The 20,420-nt window shown below is 38.3% G+C and overlaps 2 protein-coding genes across 3 annotated transcripts; one reads left to right on the top strand and one right to left on the bottom strand.

Annotated features, from left to right (window-relative positions):
• Nucleotides 1–308: 308 nt before the first annotated feature.
• On the bottom strand, nt 309–12,946 carry leng8 (leukocyte receptor cluster (LRC) member 8). Of its 2 annotated transcripts, XM_084386124.1 has the most exons (16): nt 12,658–12,931; nt 12,076–12,180; nt 11,570–11,708; nt 11,215–11,361; nt 10,505–10,579; nt 9,979–10,399; nt 9,704–9,881; nt 9,329–9,499; nt 8,704–8,922; nt 5,758–5,922; nt 5,363–5,657; nt 5,088–5,189; nt 4,937–5,005; nt 4,728–4,857; nt 4,425–4,632; nt 309–4,329 (listed from the first exon to the last, which is right to left on the bottom strand). In XM_084386124.1, exons 2-16 carry the CDS (start codon nt 12,090–12,092, stop codon nt 4,167–4,169), a joined length of 2,499 nt encoding a protein of 832 aa, XP_084242250.1. In that variant the 5' UTR covers nt 12,093–12,180; nt 12,658–12,931; the 3' UTR covers nt 309–4,166. The 2 variants fall into 2 exon arrangements, with proteins under 2 accessions (XP_084242250.1, XP_084242249.1); XM_084386123.1 differs by lacking the exon at nt 12,076–12,180 and having other exon boundaries at nt 12,658–12,946.
• A 2,463-nt stretch (nt 12,947–15,409) lies between these two features.
• LOC311276109 (gamma-aminobutyric acid receptor-associated protein-like 1) lies at nt 15,410–20,358 on the top strand. Its single transcript, XM_084385617.1, has 5 exons — nt 15,410–15,620; nt 17,381–17,470; nt 17,871–17,949; nt 18,815–18,933; nt 19,885–20,358. Exons 2-5 carry the CDS (start codon nt 17,381–17,383, stop codon nt 19,948–19,950), a joined length of 354 nt encoding a protein of 117 aa, XP_084241743.1. The 5' UTR covers nt 15,410–15,620; the 3' UTR covers nt 19,951–20,358.
• Nucleotides 20,359–20,420: the final 62 nt, after the last annotated feature.

Below are 20,420 nucleotides of genomic sequence, written 5' to 3'. Positions count from 1 at the left end.
TTTGTTTGAAACAAATTTCCCACAACAATGCAATGCATAAGTACTTACTATCACTTTTGATCAATTGAATGTATCCTTGCAGATTTCAAGTATTAAATTCTTAAAAAAAAAAAAAATTGCTGACCCTAAACTATTTTAATATCGTGTACCAGCATTGTATAAATCACTCATACATCAAACTTCAAGTAAAATAAAACAAAAAAGCAAAGCAGGAAGGAGAACACTATACACGGGAACCTCTGTAACTCCATTTAGAAGACAATTCTAATAGTTTCCAGTTTCCACTATACTAAATCACAATCTGTACATCAGATTATTTACTTTTCTTTATTTTTTCTCACAAGATAAAGTATGTACATAATGTACAGATCAGCATCTACAAATGGCAGTATTTTCTTTCAGGGCAGAGACATTAGGGCTTTGAGAGGTGGAGCTGTAAAAGAAGAAACAGACAAGCACAGTCCTGTCGAAATACTTACTGCCAAGCACTGACCAAATATAAACCAATCGCAACATTGCATTATAGTACACAATACAGAGGAAAGAGGAGGGAGACAGAAGAACATGCAGAAAGAATAACAGATGGCTGGAAAAAAATAAAGATGAGAATGGATAAAGTTGAAAATGTAAGCGAACACTTACAGAGGCAAATCTAAGTAAAACAAACAATATGAACTAAAAGAAAAGAAAAGATCTGATGCAGAGGAAAGAGGTTAAAGAAACTCAATGTTTTAAGAAGAGGACAGGCAACATCTGAAGAGAGGGATGAGACAGTTAGTAATACTGCTGTGAAAATATTACACCACTACAACAGCAAGGGCTAAAAATACATTTCATGGAATACAAAACAAAAAGTGGCATCAAATGAGATTAACATTGCTTTGGACAATCCGTAAGTAATATTCATTATGGGCAGTCAATAACCATTATCATAAGAAACCGCAGTGAACTTTAAAGACCTGAGGACATTAACTAAGGATTTCTCGGACCTGTTGCTTGGATATCTAAAGTTTACATAAGGGTATAAAATGTCTACAACTATCTGTATGTCCAGGCATGTGCAGTATGCAATTCTACAGCTTATATTGAACATCAGAAACATGTTCAGTCCACAAACAAAACACAAACAAAATGTCAGTAAAGAACTGCAAAAAATTGCAAAAGAAAAATATGAAAGAAAAACTAAATCAGTAAACAACACTAAAAATATAGTTAGAAAAAAAAAAAAAAAAAGCAATGTTAAGAATAGACAAAAGACACACCTGAACATACAGCAGCAATTCTACCAAACACTATATGGAGCCAATCCTGAAATACAATCCATACATCAACTTTAGACTGACAAGGTGTTTTTGGATTTTGATAATGGCATAAAAAGAGAAAAGAAAAGAAAACCATTGCAAATTGAAAGCAAGCTCTCATTAGAATGACAAATGCATTAGACACCAACAGGCACAATGAAGAATCAATTGGCTGATGTCTTGGTGTCTCAATGGCCATTTTCCAGTGTGCCTCTGGATTAGTTTTGCCCTCATCTTTTCATCTCTTGCTTTGCTCCGATTGTGCATGACTGCAAGAAGAGAGAGAATTTGGTAATAAAGGAGTGCAGGAGGAGAGAGGAGAACAAGGGGTGGGAGGGGTTGAAGGTTGAGAGGGAGAGGAGAGCAAAGTCAGTGTGGCAACCAGTAGCAAATGATTCATTTACAATGTACAACCAAATACAAACATCCAAACAGAATGATGCCCTAGGTAGTCAAAATGAACTTAAAGAAAAGAAAAACATTAACCAAACTTCAATATACTGCAGTCTTCTGTACTAATTTGACCTCAAAGTCAAATAACTACCTGGGAATATTAAATAATTATCAACAAGGAAAAGATTTGGCGCAATATTGTCAATTCATGAATCCCAGACTCCTTCACAAGTGTGGATTGTAAGAGATTTACTTAATAACATGTGATTTAATTTGTGTCTAGGGAAGCAAGAAATTTTATAATATTTTAATGGGGAACTTCACTTATTTTAACTAAACCTCTTATCAGTGTGCACATGCTTACCACCCATTATATTTCAACTTTAAAAACTGCCAGCAAAATTACTGTATAAATCAAAATGACACTTACCATTGTACAAACAAAAATAAACTATAAACAACCAAAGTACTATAAGAGAAAAATAAATTTCACTTTGCACATTATTTGCATGAAAACATATGTACATATTTTACAGACGAGATGTTAGGGATGCTTTCTGCTCACAGTGGCCTTGAGCACATCTTGCTAAAGCACACATATTTCAGACCCAAGCCTTATCCATGCTGGATGAATGTTAATCACATTTAATAAATCCGATTACTTCAACAGCAAAAATGCTAAAAAGCTCCTCACTCATTTGCAGTGAAAGTGATGTTTGGGTTACGACTCCAATGAAACCATTTTAAAGCAGTCCATTAGAGATCAAGGAGCATTAGATGAACTTTGTAAAACTGAATTGGTACAACTTTTTTTTTTTTTTTTACTATAACGCATTCATGTTTCAATTGGCTAGATTAAGACCATGATGCCATATGAATCTCTGAGATTTACAACTGCACCACAGTAATATCCATGTAAAATGATGCAGATATATTTGATTTTTTTTCTCTCATACAGATCTTTTGGTGCCAATCTTGCAGATAAAGGGTGCAACAGGGTTCAGTATTAGGCCCGTTTCAAAATGAGATATGACAAATTCACAACCTGCCAGCAGGGTTAAAAGACATCAAGCCAAGCATGTGGTTCAACAGTGGTAACACCTCAACCCAAGCTGAATGAAGATCCACCACGCTTTTTCAAAACATCAAGTCCTTCTTACCAGCCATTACCAGTAGATGTGGCCGAAGCTTAAGGAGCCATACAAACCCATGTGTTGCCAAACCACAGCAGGACAGTGGATGCCCTTGCAGGAATGAGGTGGCCAGTGGAGAGAAGACAGGATACAACCGCCATCTTGCTGTGAAGGAAAACTGATCTTGCTTTTCCTTCTGAATGAATGCACTTGGTCAGGCTGACTGCGTGTTGGGTGGACCTTTTATGCTGGGTGGTGCTTGAGGGGACTTGGCTCTTCAGTGGCTGGAGGTCAAACTTAGTGGTGAATTAATCCCCTAGGTGGACCTGGATGACTTTAGAACAGTTGGGCCTATTCCGATCACAGCTGGGGTGGAAATGAAAGATTTTGAGTCACTGAGCTGTGCTTCCTGGGTGTCGAGGAACGATTAGGATGGTATCTATGACTAATGAGGCCCAGCTTCTTGAGTGTTGAACGCCATGTGTGGAAGAGGAAACTGTGGGAAGTGGGGGCAGAACTGGTGATGGTACGAAAATATGGCCTAATCTGCATTTCTGAAGGTGATCTTGTTATAACTCAGTCCAAATATTATAGGCTATCAGCATTCGGATCCTAGAGATGAAGTGAGGAAGGAGATCTAATGGAGTGCCTCCACCACTGACTTACTGAAGACATCTCAGGCAAGATAGGGCAGAGAAAGATAGGGCATACAAACCATCCTCTTCGTGCTTGAAGGATTGCACTTGCACTTGGCTTTAAAGTCCATTAAAGATGACAAAAATCTTGGAGAAGGATCTGTTGCCTTCGCACAGACTTGAGCTGGTACGCTGTTGGTGGGAACTGGCTCACGTTATATTCAGCATTAACTGTGATGATATCAGGTCTTGAGCTTTGTGGCTGTTTGCTTGAGAGGAAAGAAACATGAGAACACACAACACTGTTAGCTTAAAAATGCTTTTTGAGCTCTATGACGTGGGATCTGACATGACCAGCTGTCCTGACCCCCATTAGATCTTTGCCCTGTGTTTCATTTTTCTATTGGTGTAAGGGATAATGTGCAAGTATTTGGTTGCCTGATACTTCACTAAATGGGCTGTGTGAATAGGCTATACTGGGTCTTGAAATGGCACCTAAGTCTCTGTATATGGATGTCAACTGTCCATCTGTCAGAATGTCCATCACTCTACAAGAGTTAAAAATCTGAGATATATCTCGTATATGTGATCAGCTCTAGACTCTGAATGTGTGTCTATTATGCAGATATCTGGTCCCTTATCTACAGTCTTTATAAGCTCTATAAGTGTAAATCTTCTGGTCACCCCCAACCCTTTCCCCCAAACTACGAGGTTGTAAGACAGGCTGAGCTGACTTTACAGTCTATTTTGCTTGGGTCAGAGGGGGTGAATGTAACCCCAAGCCCTGTTAGAAATGCTAAACATGAGTCTAAATCTAGGAAGGCCAAGCTGGACTGCACATACTCCACCGGCACAAAGGGCCTGAACCTGCAGCAGAGAAGGGAAAACAAGACGGAAAACTTTAGACTTCAAATAATCAATAGCATAATTTTTTAATCAATCTCCCTGGCATCTGTACTCACGTTTTAAAAATGGCCCTCAGTGCTAGATGTCTTTCACGCTCCACAAACTTGTCTATTAGATAAGCAGCCATACGTGGAGCTTTCCGATAGAGTTTGAAGAACCGGTGGAAGTTTCCAAGAGCCCAGGCAGTACGGAGCTCAAGTGCATGAGCTACACATGGATCAGCACGGAGCTCAGGGGTCAGGTACACAAGCTCGGTGGTCAAGTCTATGATAAACGTAGCAAGGGCAATAAAAATTGGAGTGCAAAATAGTGAGATTAAAACCTTAAACTAGAGATTAAACAGAAAGGGCAATTTATACCTCCAGAGTTCTTAGTAAAGATGAAGTAGATAAGCCTGTAGGAAGTGAATTCTCCAATGTTGTCCGATGGGCAGTCTTTATACAGCGCTTTCAGCTGGGTCTGGCACTGGTTGAACTCCTCATGGTCACCCTGATAACAGTTGAAATGTGCGTTTAGTCCAAAAAGAATAAAAGTGCCTTTTAATCAGAGCTGACTTTACATCACATACCTTTTCCAGAGCGATGCGAGCATGAGTCTCATATACCTCCACGGTGAAGTCTGTACGCACACCTTGAACCTGAATGACAAAAGATTTCAAGATAAGACACTACATGAGAAAATGGTAAGGCAGGTAATTAGTACTAGTAAGCGTAACTCACAGTGAGATCTTGTCGTATTGACTTCATTTGTTCACATGCATACAAATAATCCTGATTGGTTTTCCAATGAGTTTTCACCGCAATCAGGGACTTTCGCAACACCTGAAACAAGAAAATATTCAAAACAAATCTTCAATGAAACGGCTTAATTTACCAACTACAGACCACTTTTGAGTACAACCAATGATTAAGACACACAGAATCCAGTGTTAACCACAGAATTATAATCATTAAACAGATCCCTGAAGAAAAGCAACACTTTGAGAAACACTCACAGGTACAGGTCTGACGGTTGCAGGGTCAGGAGCACATGTGAGCCGCAGGTAGATTTTGGTGATGTCCTGGCAGGTGCCAACTATGGGGCATTCATCCCAACTCAGCCCCTCCTGGGTGCCATTGGGGAGGTCAAAAACATTGATGTTTAACACCAGGGGCTCAGTGCGTAATTTAGTGTGGAAGCGTGCTGCACGGCTCTGCTTCTTTGCTTCACGATTCGGGTCGTGAAAGTCAAGGCCTGCGTTACCACCTTTCCGCTTTTTACCAATTCCACTCGTTAGGTCTTCCATATTCCTGATAGAAGTCAGAGGAGAAGGTAATGAGGCTACTAGTAATTCCCTAAAGTTAAAAACTTGTTAATGACATTCAATTTTGGTGTACAATGATATCTCACCTCCGCCCTCTGTTTGCTTTGCCTCTTCCTCTGCCTCTTTCTCCCACACCACCTCTGCCTCGCTCCCTTTCTGCCCCACGGCCTCGGCCACCTTTTTGTTGCCGCCGGGACAACGGGAGGCGAGGATCACTTGACATACTGCTATCTGATTGGGAGCCAGAATCACTGCAGAAGGAAGACAGTCACCATTCAAATTCTGCTGATCTCCAATTTCTATCATACTTCAAGTGATGATTTAAAGTAGGGCTGTCACTAATGATTATTTTGGTAATCAAGTAATTGGTCGATTATTTTGATGATTAACCTGATAATTTTTGTTGTAATAAAATAGACCCAAGTATCAAATGCAAGTAGGCTAATCATATGGTTTTATTACACAACACTGTAAAAACACAATGTAATATAGGTCAAGCTTTTGTGTGACATACACGCATGTAAATAAAGCGTTGCGTTTTACTCCTGCAGCACATATTTACATATTAACATATTTAATTGAATCGAAGACTTTTTAATATCACAAAAGCACTATGCTATATTATGATTTTTAAATGGGTATGAAATACACTCACCTAAAGGATTATTAGGAACACCATACTAATACTGTGTTTGACCCCCTTTCGCCTTCAGAACTGCCTTAATTCTACGTGGCATTGACTCAACAAGGAGCTGAAAGCATTCTTTAGAAATGTTGGCCCATATTGATAGGAAAGCATCTTGCAGTTGATGGAGATTTGTGGGATGCACATCCAGGGCACGAAGCTCCCTTCCACCACATCCCAAAGATGCTCTATTGGGTTGAGATCTGGTGACTGTGGGGGCCATTTTAGTACAGTGAACTCATTGTCATGTTCAAGAAACCAATATGAAATGATTCGAGCTTTGTGACATGGTGCATTATCCTGCTGGAAGTAGCCATCAGAGGATGGGTACATGGTGGTCATAAAGGGATGGACATGGTCAGAAACAATGCTCAGGTAGGCCGTGGCATTTAAACGATGCCCAATTGGCACTAAGGGGCCTAAAGTGTGCCAAAAAAACATCCCCCACACCATTACACAACCACCACCAGCCTGCACAGTGGTAACAAGGCATGATGGATCCATGTTCTCATTCTGTTTACGCCAAATTCTGACTCTACCATCTGAGTGTCTCAACAGAAATCGAGACTCATCAGACCAGGCAACATTTTTCCAGTCTTCAACTGTCCAATTTTGGTGAGCTTGTGCAAATTGTAGCCTCTTTTTCCTATTTGTAGTGGAGATGAGTGGTACCCGGTGGGGTCTTCTGCTGTTGTAGCCCATCCGCCTCAAGGTTGTGCGTGTTGTGGCTTCACAAATGCTTTGCTGCATACCTCGGTTGTAACGAGTGGTTATTTCAGTCAAAGTTGCTCTTCTATCAGCTTGAATCAGTCGGCCCATTCTCCTCTGACCTGTAGCATCAACAAGGCATTTTCGCCCACAGGACTGCCGCATACTGGATGTTTTCCCCTTTTCACACCATTCTTTGTAAACCCTAGAAATGGTTGTGCGTGAAAATCCCAGTAACTGAGCAGATTGTGAAATACTTAGACCGGCCCGTCTGGCACCAACAACCATACCACGCTCAAAATTGCTTAAACAGGCATGAAAACAGGTCAGGGGTAAAAAAGGTGAGAAGGATGCGGCATATATATAAAAAACTATTTACTACTACTATTTATCACGCATTAAAAATGCCCCAAACCAGTCGTCTGTATGATAATCTGAAACAAGGACTGGTGAGCCGTTGTCCTGCTTCACTTCACAGATGCTGAGTGAAAGGAGAATTATAGAATGAAAGGATACTCATTCATTTATATGACACTTTATTCATCAGGAGAACAGCTCGTTCAGCGCGTCATACGTCGTCCTTTCAGTTTTCAATCGATCAAGTTTTTTCACGTTCTCTCGATAAACCACCCCTTTCAATCCGATCGAAAATATTTGTAATAGAGCTGACACTTTGAGTTTTTAATGGGTTATGTTAAAGCCCTACTTGTTATAAATGTTTTTATGAAATATCTCTAGTGAATGCATTATCATATCACCGTATTATTTACCGCCATGCGAGCCACAAATTAAAGCTTGGCGAGCCACGAGGCTCGCGAGCCGCGCAATGAATAACACTGCTACTTGTTCCTGCTCACTCAGCGCTCACGGCGCCCGCGCGCGATATTATCTCGCCCACTTCTATATCAAAATATAAAAATAATGACATTGGCAACATCGCTGTCTGTATCTGACAGGACAGTTAACATTGTTAGCTAACTTACCTCAGGCTTGCTTTCCGACGTGCGGTTTGTTCGACAGTGTGTGTCCAGTTGTCAGACTCGCGGTGTAAAAGACTTTGAAAACATTTCTGGCCTAACGTTACTCTGACTCGTATTGGCTGTCATGTTTCGGCATTAGGAATGATGATTTTTTTTTAAAGCTGCAAAGTTTATGGTAACTTTATAGGGGATAAATGCTGGCGCTGGCCTCGGCCTCGACCAGGACCCCCCCCCAATAAATATTTTCTCATCGGATCTGCACAAATCACGTAGGTGACCCTTTTAGGTTTTAAAACGGCGAATTTCGCCGAAAGGTGAGGAGTTTTCATCCCTGCTAAATCACCTTTCTTTCCCATTCTGACATTCAGTTTGGAGTTCAGGAGATTGTCTTGACCAGGACCACACCCCTAAATGCATTGAAGCAACTGCCATGTGATTGGTTGATTAGATAATTGCATTAATGAGAAATTGAACAGGTGTTCCTAATAATCCTTTAGGTGAGTGTATATCATGCAGCCTTATAAAATGGTATAATACTGCAGTTAATGAATCCTCGTCTCGTTCCGCTATTTTGCTGGTTAATCGACAGGTAAACTGGCAAAAAAATTTTTTTTAAGTGTTAGTATTAGATTAAGGAACTTTGCAACCCTGCGCATTACCTGCGGTGATGTCTACTCCTGTCCCTGTGTCGGTTGTGAGGGGACGGGGATCGTGATGAGGAGTGGGACGAGCTGGAGGAGGGGCTTCTTTGAGAAAATACATTTCTGTAGTTACCCAGCCTGGCCCCCGCCCTGCCACGGGTGGCTCCACCTCTCCCAATAGCATTCTCCTGAGAGCGTTGAGGAACCACCTCCCAGCGTGACTGCTTTTGCTTCAGGCTGATAAAAAAAGAAAATAAATTAAAAAAAAAGAATAAGAGCAGTTGTTTAGTTCCAATTTATAAAAAAAAAAAATGTATACACCATGTGAATAACAAAAGTTATATTCAACAAAAAAAACAAGACAAGACTCAGTTAATACAAGATAAAATTTCTAAAATACATTTCAGGTGATCATTAAAATACATCAGTTAAACATATCTCTGCATAAAATTTTTGTCTATTCACATTAAAAACAGTCCAGTCCAAGTGTAAATCTTGAATGACCAAAACGGCACCTAATAAAAAAAAAACCTTGATCATACCTAGATTTGAAATTACTGAAGAAATCGTTTTATACTAGGATTTATTTCATATCTTTAGTGCCAATAGTTAAATAACTTGAAAAGACACTGATGCAACTCACTCTGGCAGCGGTTCTCTGGTCCAATCGATGGTATAAGCCGAGCCATCCTGTAGTCTGGACTGCAGAAGGTCTTTCAGTACTTTTTCTGTACGATCCTTATCCTCTTCAGATTCACAGGCTGTGAAGCAACGCTGTACATACTCTTTCATGGCCTGTGGCCAGTCCTGAGGCCTTCAAGAACCACCCCAAAAAAGAGTTTGTTTTCATTGATGTCTTATATTAAATTAATATTACTGAGCTTATATGGGGGATAAAATGCATTAAAATTAGCTCAGCTCTAATGATCTGTTTAATCTAGAAAATGTGGTCAGTTGCAACTGAGACAAGTATGTTCCAACCAGCCTTTTAATTTTAAATATTAGCCGGTATGCTTACCGTGTTTGGGAACATCCAGCTGAAGTTGTAGATGTGGCCACAACAGAGCCAGGAGATTGGTTTGTCACATTAAGGGATCCCAATCCAGGGGCCTGCTCAGCTGAAGGGAAGTTTTGACTGGACATAACGTACGGGCGCTTTTGTATGTTAAATTTTACAGCACCTGTTCCAGGAGCCTCTGTTAAAAAAAAAAAAAAAAAAAAAACACCTTATAAAAAAAGGAGGATATACTTAAATGACATGTTTAGCACACATACGATAACAGAGACACATACGTTTCATGCGCTGCCACAGCTGCTGTCCACCTTTGTTCATATTGCTAATGTTAGGCTTCTTAGAATCCACCATGCCTGCACCTCCATATGGGCCTTGTCCTGGAGCCTGCTGCTGAGGGGGCTGATATGCAGGTGCTGGGTAACCCTGGTACCCTGGCCGAATCTGCCCAGGATTGTAGCCCCGCATCATGGGGTTGGAATCCGTAGGGCTGTATGGCAGGGTACCATTGGGGCTGTAGGGGGTCTGGGATGGCTGAAGAGGGTACTGGGCATTGGGTGGAGGAGGTATGGGGGGTGGAGGAGGGGGTGGAGGCTGGTCAGTGGATGTAGGACTCTGAGGGGGAGGTTGAGGGGTTGCAGGAGGAGGAGGCTGGGAGGGATAGCTGGAGGACTGATCTTCTGCCATAGGCATGGCAGGGGTCTGAAAGAGAGAGAGAGGGAGAATGAATGAATTACTAAAACTTACACAACTAGTTGATCTACATTTGGTCAGCAGAAGCTCACGATGATATATAAAATTCTATACCTGTCCAGTGGGCGTAGTAGGTGTCTGGTAGCCCCCTGGAACACCATACTGTCCTGGAGGATATGATCCTCCATACTAGAGGAGCGAAAAAAATAAATATTGGAAACTGCACAAAAAGGAACAGCTGTAATGGTTTAAAGTTGGGCTAAGTGGCAGATTTATTATAGTTAAAGTGCTTCTATTATGCTTTTTTGAATATTACCAGTCATCATGCAGTGTGTAATATAGCTGTCTGTGAATGTAAACGGTCTACAAAGGTGTCAAGTCGAAAGTGCACGATAAATTTACTTATTGTCTCCCAAAAGAAAATCGACTCTGAACCACCTAAATGAGTCATCAGGAATTCCAGTCTTACTTCTGTGACCCGCATATGTAACGTGGTAACATTTGCATAACGCCCGCCTATGGTCTTCATTGGCTGCCTGCGAACAACGTCTACCTTGACCCGTTCTTGGCACAAATACAAATAGACTGTATGTGTGTACTTGTCACCAGTTTTTAAATGATAAAGCCATGATGAAATAAAGGCTTTTAAACTTTTTTTCAACACTATTCGAGTGCCTTGGAATATTATTTGAGCTCAACTACCCCTTACATCCAAAGGGCACAGAGATTAAGAATTCACACCCCGTGCAGCACTTTTTTTGCATTGACAAACAGACTGCATACAGGTACATGCTGTAAGAATATGATGGGGTGCATTTATTTACCGGAGGCATGGGGTAGTAGTAGTTATAGGGATATGGGTAACCAGCATACTGTTGTTGGTTCTGTTGATACCACTGCTGATAGTACTGCTGCTGCTGCTGTTGTTGCATTGTAGAGGAGTCTGTAACGGTCGCCTGATACTGTCCAACCTAACAAATAATAGAAAACAGAACAGAATCAACCATTTTAACCACAAAATGGGCATACACAGTTTATGCAACTATAAAAAAGGGAACATATATATTTGTGTATGCATATATATATATATATATATATATATATATATAGAGAGAGAGAGAGAGAGAGAGAGAGAGAGAGAGAGAGAGAGAGAGAGAGAGAGAGAGAGAGATAACTAACCTGTTGGGTGGTGCGATTGGTTGGTGAAGTCTTGGTTGAGTTCTGGCTTTTAGTAATGGAGGCTAGAGCCTGTCGGGCTTTTTCCCATTCCGGGTTCTCATGGACTTGGCCCTCTCCACCTGAATTACTACCATACGGCCTGTGAAAGACAATGTACGTTCAACTTTAGGTTATACCATCTAGAAGGTTCCAGTACATTTTTAGGCATCTATACAAGAGACTGACCCACGCAAAACATGGAGATCACATACAAATAAAAACTGACTGTAACAACAACCAGTTCATAACATTATAATGTATGTACACTTCAAATATGCAATTCAGTCATGCACATTGTTAACAGTTATCCATACTATGCCTAGCTTACATTATTAATGCCACAAAAGTGTGTTGGTAAAAGCCATAAAGGTAAGACTACGGCTAGCCAGAAATGAGGCCTCTAATAGACCTTATTCAGAGCAGCGCCATGACAGGTATGAAAGCGAGGCTGTGAGGGATAGACTTACCGTGTTTTCAAAGGCATCCGCTGTAAAAAGCTGTATAAAGCTCTTAGATCACTTAAACTTTTCCACAGCTCATACTGTCGGGAGTTTTTTTGTCAACTGAAATTTCTTGGAAAGATATTTTTGCAATGTTTTGTCAACAGAACAATCCAAACACACAGATTCAACAACAGTACAACAACCCACCGAAGAGATATAGGCTACGTCTATCCCTTCCCTCACAGCTCGCTTTCATTTCCGTTAAAAATAAAAAAATGGCGCTGATGTGAATCAAGTCTATGCACAGGCCAAACGTAAGACAATTTCTAGTCAAATTCTAATGAGGAAATTTTCACATATCATTTAAACTAAAACTTTGAATGGCATTTTCAACCAATAACCAAGTCGTAAGTGACTGTGAAACAATATAATTCGCTATATATTTAAAGCGAAGCGGATATTAGGCTACGCATATTTACACCCATTTACCTCGTACATGTTTACTAATGTCTTCCATTTGTAAAAAGCATCCGTTTAACAATCAAAATGATGTGGCGAACGACATATATTATGATGGTAAGGATTTATAATGTGTAGAAATCTTACCAATTCGATGTAGGGGCTTGCTGTGCCGACTTCGCCGCCATTTGGCCAGAGCTAACGAATTAGCTAGCTACTGTTAGCTCGTCCGAAAATTCTACGCAAATATGAGAAAAGTAATAGTTCTAACGTTTGATATAGGTTGTCGTGTACAAATGCTGCTTAATATTGGTTTACCGAAGACCTTAAATAAACCAAGGTTCAGTTGTTATTAGGAATATACTGGAGCCCATATCAACTTCTTCGTTGAACTCGACGGTTGACTGTCAACACCTCTAACAAAATGGCTGGAGAAGATGATGATGATAGTGACGCCGGAAATTCTGCCAGCTTCTCTCATTGGACGACAGAATGTTCTGCGCAAGACACAGAGAAGGCAAATGTTGGCATTTCTAACATAATAAAATAATAGAATAAATTGAAATTGAGACTCAATTCTGATCAGTCCGATATATATATATATATATATATATACATGGAAATGTATTTAAAATACAAAAACAAAATACTGTGTGAAAATTTTTATTTAAATACAAATACAGTATTTTGTATTTTGAAAATACAGAAAATACATGTGAAATCGGCCATCCAGTGCAGGTATAGGTCTGAATGAAACTACATAGGCCTACTGACTTTTCATTCCTAACCTCATCTCTGCAGTCTCTGTCTGTCTTTCTTTCTTTCTTTCTTTCTTTCTTTCTTTCTTTCTTTCTTTCTTTCTTTCTTTCTTTCTTTCTTTCTTTCTTTCTTTCTTTCTTTCTGGCAATTACAAATAAACTAATGCAAAATAGCAGCCATTTATATACTTATTTCTGGTTACAATGTAGTCTATTACTTGTGGTGAACACTATTAAAAAAATCATACTGTATAAAACTGTGGGAACCTTTTCTGCTATCTAGCAAAGAATATGGATGGGCAATATGACCAAAATCTCAATTTTACTTCACAGTAACAATATCATGGTTTCACAATTCTCAATATCAGTTTTGATTCCACAGAATAAACTGAATTTTAAACTCTTTTGAGTTTTTTGTTGTTGTTGTTTGTTGTAGTAGTCCAATGCTTTTAAAGTAATTTTATGTTTATTTTATGTAAGTTTATTAAAATTAGAAAGTGTATCTAAAATTTAAAATTAGAATTAATTTAGATTCATTTGACACTATTTACCCCTTTTTTATTCTTTTTTTATGTACAATAAAACTAAAAGCTGAAGATTTTTGTGGTGTATCATTCATCAGTGTTTGTTTTTCCACTCCAACAGTCCAATAATTCCTGCCCACTAAAAGCTGCACGGATAAATTTGCTTACCCCACAAATAGGCCTATCTATGTAAACGATTTAGAAAAAGTTTCATCAATTCACACTTTATATCATAACTATGGTAGTGTCATATCACCCAGCCCTAACATGAAGTAATGCTTTAAACACATTTGACAAGCTAGTTGATAAAAATCAACAACCGTTCAAGACTGATTGGCTAACACTATTTTCCCACTTGTCTATGCTCTTTTATTCTTTCATGTTAACTGAAGTGAATAATGCACTATTTTAACTTTAATCAACAAGTAGAATTGATCATGACATTCTCACCTTATTCCAAATAAAAAAATCGCTGATCCAATGCTGAGCTAGTGAATGTCTGAACTAGTTGATGCACAAAATCAATACCCTGATAAAGAGGTTGACTGGCAAAAAGTATTTTATGTATTTTGAAAATACAAAAATACTCATCTTAAATGTATTTAAATACAAATTAAATTAGATTTTTTCCAAAGGCTTTAAAATACAAAATAATACTTTGTATTTCAAATACATATTTTAAATACATGTATCTGAAATACTGCCCATATACATATATATAAAAATAAGTAAAATATTTTCCATATACCTTAGCAGCCCCAAGATTTATTCTATACTGTACAATACAGTGGTTCTCAACCAGTGGGCCTCAACAAACTTCTGAGGGGACCTCAAGATGACTTAAACAAAACAAACAAAAAAGATTAAAACTAGCATTAAAATAAGCTAAAACAACTATAAAAACAAGATATTTATTAGTATTTTGTTTTTATATAATGAATATGCTTCGGGTGGGGTTGGGGCATTTAAATGTTGTTGTTGTGGACAATGAAGGGGCCTTAAAGTCAAAAGGTTGAGATCCACTGTTGTAGAACAATGCATTGCTCCTTCATGTATCACCCTGGATGTTCTTTGTGTGTGCATCACTTTCTGGGTCAGTCTGTAATGACTGTAGTGCCACTGCATAATGAAGCCAACCATTGGTCAGATACAAGTATTGTTGTATACAACTGTATACTGTATATTGTATAGTTGTGTTCTAGCCTACTTTAGTCACTTTGTTTTCGCCGGGTTTAATGGTTAACTTATTAATAGTAAAACTATTTATTTATTTATCTATCTGCTAAAAAGACAATTAGGAAGTTAATTACGAATGTCACTCTTAAAACTGTTTAAGAAAAACATGGTCTCTGTCCTGGGTTGCTACCATAATCACGTGCTGGTTTTGCCTAGAAAAGGACACGTCAGACACGTAACACAGAAACACGGTAGAGCTCTCTTCATTGGCCTAATTATGCTTTATTTTGATTGGTTCCGCTGACCTAGGGGTACACGTGAGCGACAGCTCACTTTGGCCAATAGAAGCACTGTCAACACATTTAAATCCCGCCTTCTCTTTCCTCTAAAAGGCTAGACGTTATGTCAGTCTATTTATATAATTCTCATTGGTTACTTTACAGAATGAGGCGGTACATTATTTGTTGTTGTTTTAGTGGGAGAAGTGAACCAGTCGACATCTTCAACGTAGAAGGCGATTTAAAATATAAAGTTATTGATTTTTGGAGAGTAACATAATTACTGCGCTGATACGGGCATCTGAACTTTGTCTAAGCGGGGAAGACGGGCGTTACATTTGACTTCTTCCTGAATCTATCAGTAGCCGTCCAAGGTATGTTTTGTGTGTTTACCGCAATGATCAATCCACTCATTTTAACGTGGATAAGGTTAACGTAGTTTCATGGTGGAAACGGTCGTGGATTTGTAGTGGACCAAAGTTTCAGACACCAACCTCGCGGTTACCCGCAATAAGTTCACTTTGTTCCCTGAACAAGGATTGCAGGTCATATCATGTGAGCTCGCGGCCTTACGTCATCAGCAGTTGTTATGGGCGCAGTTATCTCACAGTATCTTGTACTTTCTGACGGCAGAAGATTGTTATTGTTTATGAGTGTTAATAGTGAGTGTTTCAGGAGCGGCCAGTACTATGGAGGACATGTTTTCGCATTGCAGCACTCCATGTGGCAACTCGTCTTTTTCGCAACACCATCAAATCACAATGAAACAAGCGTGTTGGCTTCTTATTATTACATAATGCTACGGTAGTGAATAACTACCATATGCATATGCCATGGTATTTACACGAGTAAACACATGTAATTACCATGGTGCAAGTCCAAAAAATGTAGTAAACATATTGTAATGTTTGTGAGAAATATAGTGCAAGGCTAACTGTAGTGCTCGGTAAAATGAAGCTATTTAGAGCACAGAAAAAAGACACCCACAGGTCAGAGTCATTTTTGGCATACATGATCATCTGCTACAGTATTGGATGCGTTTACTGGCATTTTCTTTTGCACACTCAGACGTCAGAGTAAATAGGAATGCAAAAATGTCAAATCCGAGTATTGTAATTGATGGGTGTGCATGTCTGTATAATGTGATGTTCCTCTCCAGGGCACAAGTGGATGGTTGAGTGAATATAAACATAACAAACTAGTCTGCCTACTAGTTCCACAGTAATAAAACATTCTGAAGCATTTTCCACAGCCTTCAATGAAACGGCAGAACATTCAGTAAAGTTACGGACGATGAACTAATGCAGACAATGTGTAACTTTGACTTTTCTATGTTATAGTTCATCATGAAAATGTTTTGTTTTTATTAAAGTCAACATGAAATGGAAGTTACAATAGTCTTTCCTTTTATTATTATGATGCATATCCATGTAAAACGGCTTCTCGAACAAGAAAAAATGGACTTGATTTTGTCTGTTGGGAATTGATTGGATCGTTGGATGGTTGTGGTTTGCCTTTTCTGTGATGTCATGTGAGTGACAGGTTTGTCCCGCCCTCGCGCCAATGGACACGTCATCAGTGAAGAAAAGAGAAGTTTCTGCAATTGGGAGGAGAATTATTTCGATTAAAGATTATGATGGGAACAGAATTTAAAAAAAATTATGTGCATGGATATATAATTTAATCATTAATAAATAGTGCAATATTTCATTAACAAGATTTGTCCATTTTTATTTCATGGTGACTTTAAAAAATCTAGCTGTTGTATTGTGTTAGGATTGTAGAAAATGTACACATGGTTTGAATTTTAACATATGGCAGAAGTATATGTGAACAACATCTGGACTGAGGGCAAAGGAGAGGAAGAGCCCATGGTGGGGTGGCAGAAGAATGACCAGAGCATTTGAAGATAAACAATTTGTTACATCTAGTGTATATGATTGACTGATTCAGAGAATAAATATGCTTTATTAATGATCATATGCAGATCTGACAGTGTGTTTATTTCTGCCCATGTTTGAATGACAATAACTAATCAGGCACATGAATTAATGCATCAAATGAGGAAGCCTGAAATGTTTTGTCAGTGATCTTTTAATGTTGATGTTATTGTTCTTGTGTGTTTGGCCCTCAGATGTCTAGCCAGTATCAGCGAAGTGTTCCACTGGAGATCAGGAGAGCGGAGGGGGAGAGAGTCCGTGCCAAACATCCGGATAAAATTCCAGTCAGTTTCATGGTTGAAAACCATAATAAAAAACAATAATACATTTCAGTTACATTATCAGGACGGTTCAAAGCTTTAAAGGGATACTTCACCCAAAAATGATCATTTACTCACCCTCATGTTGTTCCAAACTTGTATTTCTGTCTTCTGGTGCACAAAAGAAGAAGTTTTGAAGAATGTTGGTAACCAAACAGCTTTGGTGACCATTTACTTCCATTGTATGGATGGACAAGAAAATACTGAGGCATTTCTTAAAATATCTTCTTTTATGTTTTACAGAAGAAAGTCATGCAGGTTTGGAATGACATGAGAGATGACAGAATTTTCAACTAATATTATATTGCTCTAAAAGGAAGGTTTTTGGAGAGTTGTATATTTATTTGTTTGTTTGTTTCCTTAGATAATTGTGGAGAGAGCTGCAAGGTCACGAGCTCCTGAACTTGACAAAAAGAAATACCTTGTTCCCTCAGACCTCACAGGTGACAGCTCTTATTTCATATACATTATACACTGCCCAGCCAAAAACAAAAGTAGCCATTTGGATTTAAATAGGCAAATGCTTAAGAGTCAATGATTGGAATATTATTGCAGTGATTATTATGTTTCTAGCAATGTTATACTGTATGTTTGGCAACTGTTCTTCTAACCCTAACCTGATTTTCATTTCTTAATCAACCATGTGAAAGACACATCATGGCCATATTTCAGGATGACAATGTCAAGATTCCTCAGGCTCAAATTGTGAAAGAATGGTTGGCAGCGAGCATGAAGAATCATTTTCACACATGAATTAACACCTCTGAGTCCAGAACTTAAAAAAATTGAAAGTCTTTGGGATGTGCTGGAGTAAACTTTATAGAGTGCTCGACTCTTGCATTGTCAATACAAGATCTTGACCAAAAATTGATGCACCTCTTGATGGAAATAACATCACAACATTTATTTCCATCAAGAGGTGTCTTCCTACATGGTTGCTTAAGAAATGAAAAGCTACACACTCCATCACAACTGTTGCCAAACATATAACATGCTAGAAACATAGTAATCACTGCAATAATGATCCATTCATTGACTTTTATTCATTGACTTTTAAGCATTTCCATATTTAAATCCAAACTGTGTATTACATAATTTCTGTAAATTTGCAGGGGAATTTAACTCAACTCATGATTGTCCATCAGCATTGCGTAATGATATGCCAGTAAATTAAGGCCTTTGCATTTTTTGAGACTCTTTCTGACCCTGAACTTCCCTATTCCAGTCTTACTTCTGAGGAAGAAATGAAACCGTTTACAAACTGTTCAGTTTTGATTAGACTGACATTCTCTCCACTTTCTCTTCCAGTCGGCCAGCTCTGCTTCCTGATCAGACAGCGGGTGTCTATGAGGCCGGAAGAAGCGCTCTTCTTTTTCGTAAAAAACTCCCTCCCTCCATCCAGCTCCCCGCTGTCTGCAGTGTATGAGGTAACTCAAGCATCCCTCTTCACTAGTGCCGACTTTATTAGCAAAGGGTGTTCATTGCAGCAAGGATGAGTTTGAAGCTGGGTCTTGTGCAGCAGTAAACTGTTAATAAACAATAAATCAGCAACACTCAGGAGATCAAGATAACACGCAGGAGAAACACAACACTTTAACTTTAACACAGACGAGAACAGACAACTGAGAACACAAACTGAGGGCTATAAATACACAGGGAAAACAAAAGGAACTAAAAAAAATCCGTGTGACATAATCCTGACCTTCATAAAACTCTAAATACATTTCTTTAAAATCATATAATGGCCTTTAATATATAATGTTCTTTTTTATTTGGTACATGATTATTAAAGTCATGAATAATAATAAAAAAAAGCTAAAAAAAGGCAATAATAGTTAAAAATATATATATATATATACACTACCATTTAAAAGTAGTTGTTTTTTTAGGATCTGAATGATTTTTGAAGAAGTTTCTAATGCTCACCAAGGCTCCATTTATTTAATCAAAAATAAAGTGAAACAGTAATATGCTGAAATATTATTGCAATAAAAAATATCAATAATTAGTTTTCTGTCTTAATATATTTTAAAATGTATAGATTTTTTACATTTTCAGCATCATTACTCCAGTCTTCAGTGTCTCATGATCCATAAGAAATCATTCTAATATGCTGACTTGCTGCTCAAGAAACAGTTCTTACTATTATCAATGTTGATTTAAAAAAACAACAACAGTTTTTGTAACTCTGTGATCCATTTAATGTGTCACTGCTGAATAAAAGTATACATTTCTTTAAATATAAATCTTATTGACCCTAAACTTTTGAACTGTGGTCTATATGCACACACTTTTTACTTTTACAATTTTAATCATAAACTAATAGAATTTAAAAATATGATTTCTGATCTATATTGACCAGCTCTCTCTGTTTTTAGGAACACCAGGAGGAAGACCTGTTCCTGTACATGACATACAGTAATGAGAGTGTTTACGGTGCTTGAGATGGAGGAAGAAAGAAGAGAGAGAAAGATGATACATTATTTTACCACTATTATCCCACATTCAATACATTGTACCTACAGGGGGCATTGTTCATAATGGGGACTAAAGGGTGCTGTTTGCATTTATCAGTATTTGGGGGGGAAACTATATGTTTCTTTAAACAGATTCTTGGCAATAAAGTATTGGGACTTGAGAATTGAGAGACACTAAAGAGAAAGAGGGAAAATGGAAAGTCAAAACAGAGATAAACTTCAAACACAGTAGTAGAGTAAGCAAGTACTGATTTCTCTTTCTCTCCCAGGAGCGCATCATTTGTATGTAATGAAAATAGGTTTTTGTTCTTGTTTTTCTTTTTTTGTAAAGTATTATCAATAACTTTTGTGCATATAAAACAAATCTTTAAAATATTTCAGCCTCTTTCTTGTCTATGAGTCTGTGCATAATGTTTAAAGCATTTGTTTTAGTACAG

Source organism: Rutilus rutilus (genome assembly GCF_951802725.1).
Source record: "Rutilus rutilus genome assembly, chromosome: 17".
Lineage (NCBI taxonomy): Eukaryota > Metazoa > Chordata > Actinopteri > Cypriniformes > Leuciscidae > Rutilus > Rutilus rutilus.
The sequence above is the reverse complement of the archived record's forward strand: the minus strand, read 5'-3'. Positions and strand labels throughout refer to the sequence as shown.

What these genes read in the sequence shown, in the direction of transcription:
- LOC311276109 (XM_084385617.1), top strand. Translation starts at nt 17,381, where the DNA reads ATGTCTAGCCAGTATCAGCGAAGTGTTCCACTGGAGATCAGGAGAGCG. An exon ending in AACATCCGGATAAAATTCCA is followed by an intron (nt 17,471 to 17,870) that starts GTCAGTTTCATG and finishes TTGTTTCCTTAG; the next exon opens with ATAATTGTGGAGAGAGCTGC. An exon ending in TGTTCCCTCAGACCTCACAG is followed by an intron (nt 17,950 to 18,814) that starts GTGACAGCTCTT and finishes TTTCTCTTCCAG; the next exon opens with TCGGCCAGCTCTGCTTCCTG.
- leng8 (XM_084386123.1), bottom strand. Translation starts at nt 12,698, where the DNA reads ATGGCGGCGAAGTCGGCACAGCAAGCCCCTACATCGAATTG. An exon ending in CAAGCCCCTACATCGAATTG is followed by an intron (nt 11,709 to 12,657) that starts GTAAGATTTCTA and finishes TGTCTTTCACAG; the next exon opens with GCCGTATGGTAGTAATTCAG. An exon ending in CTACTACGCCCACTGGACAG is followed by an intron (nt 10,400 to 10,504) that starts GTATAGAATTTT and finishes TCTCTCTTTCAG; the next exon opens with ACCCCTGCCATGCCTATGGC.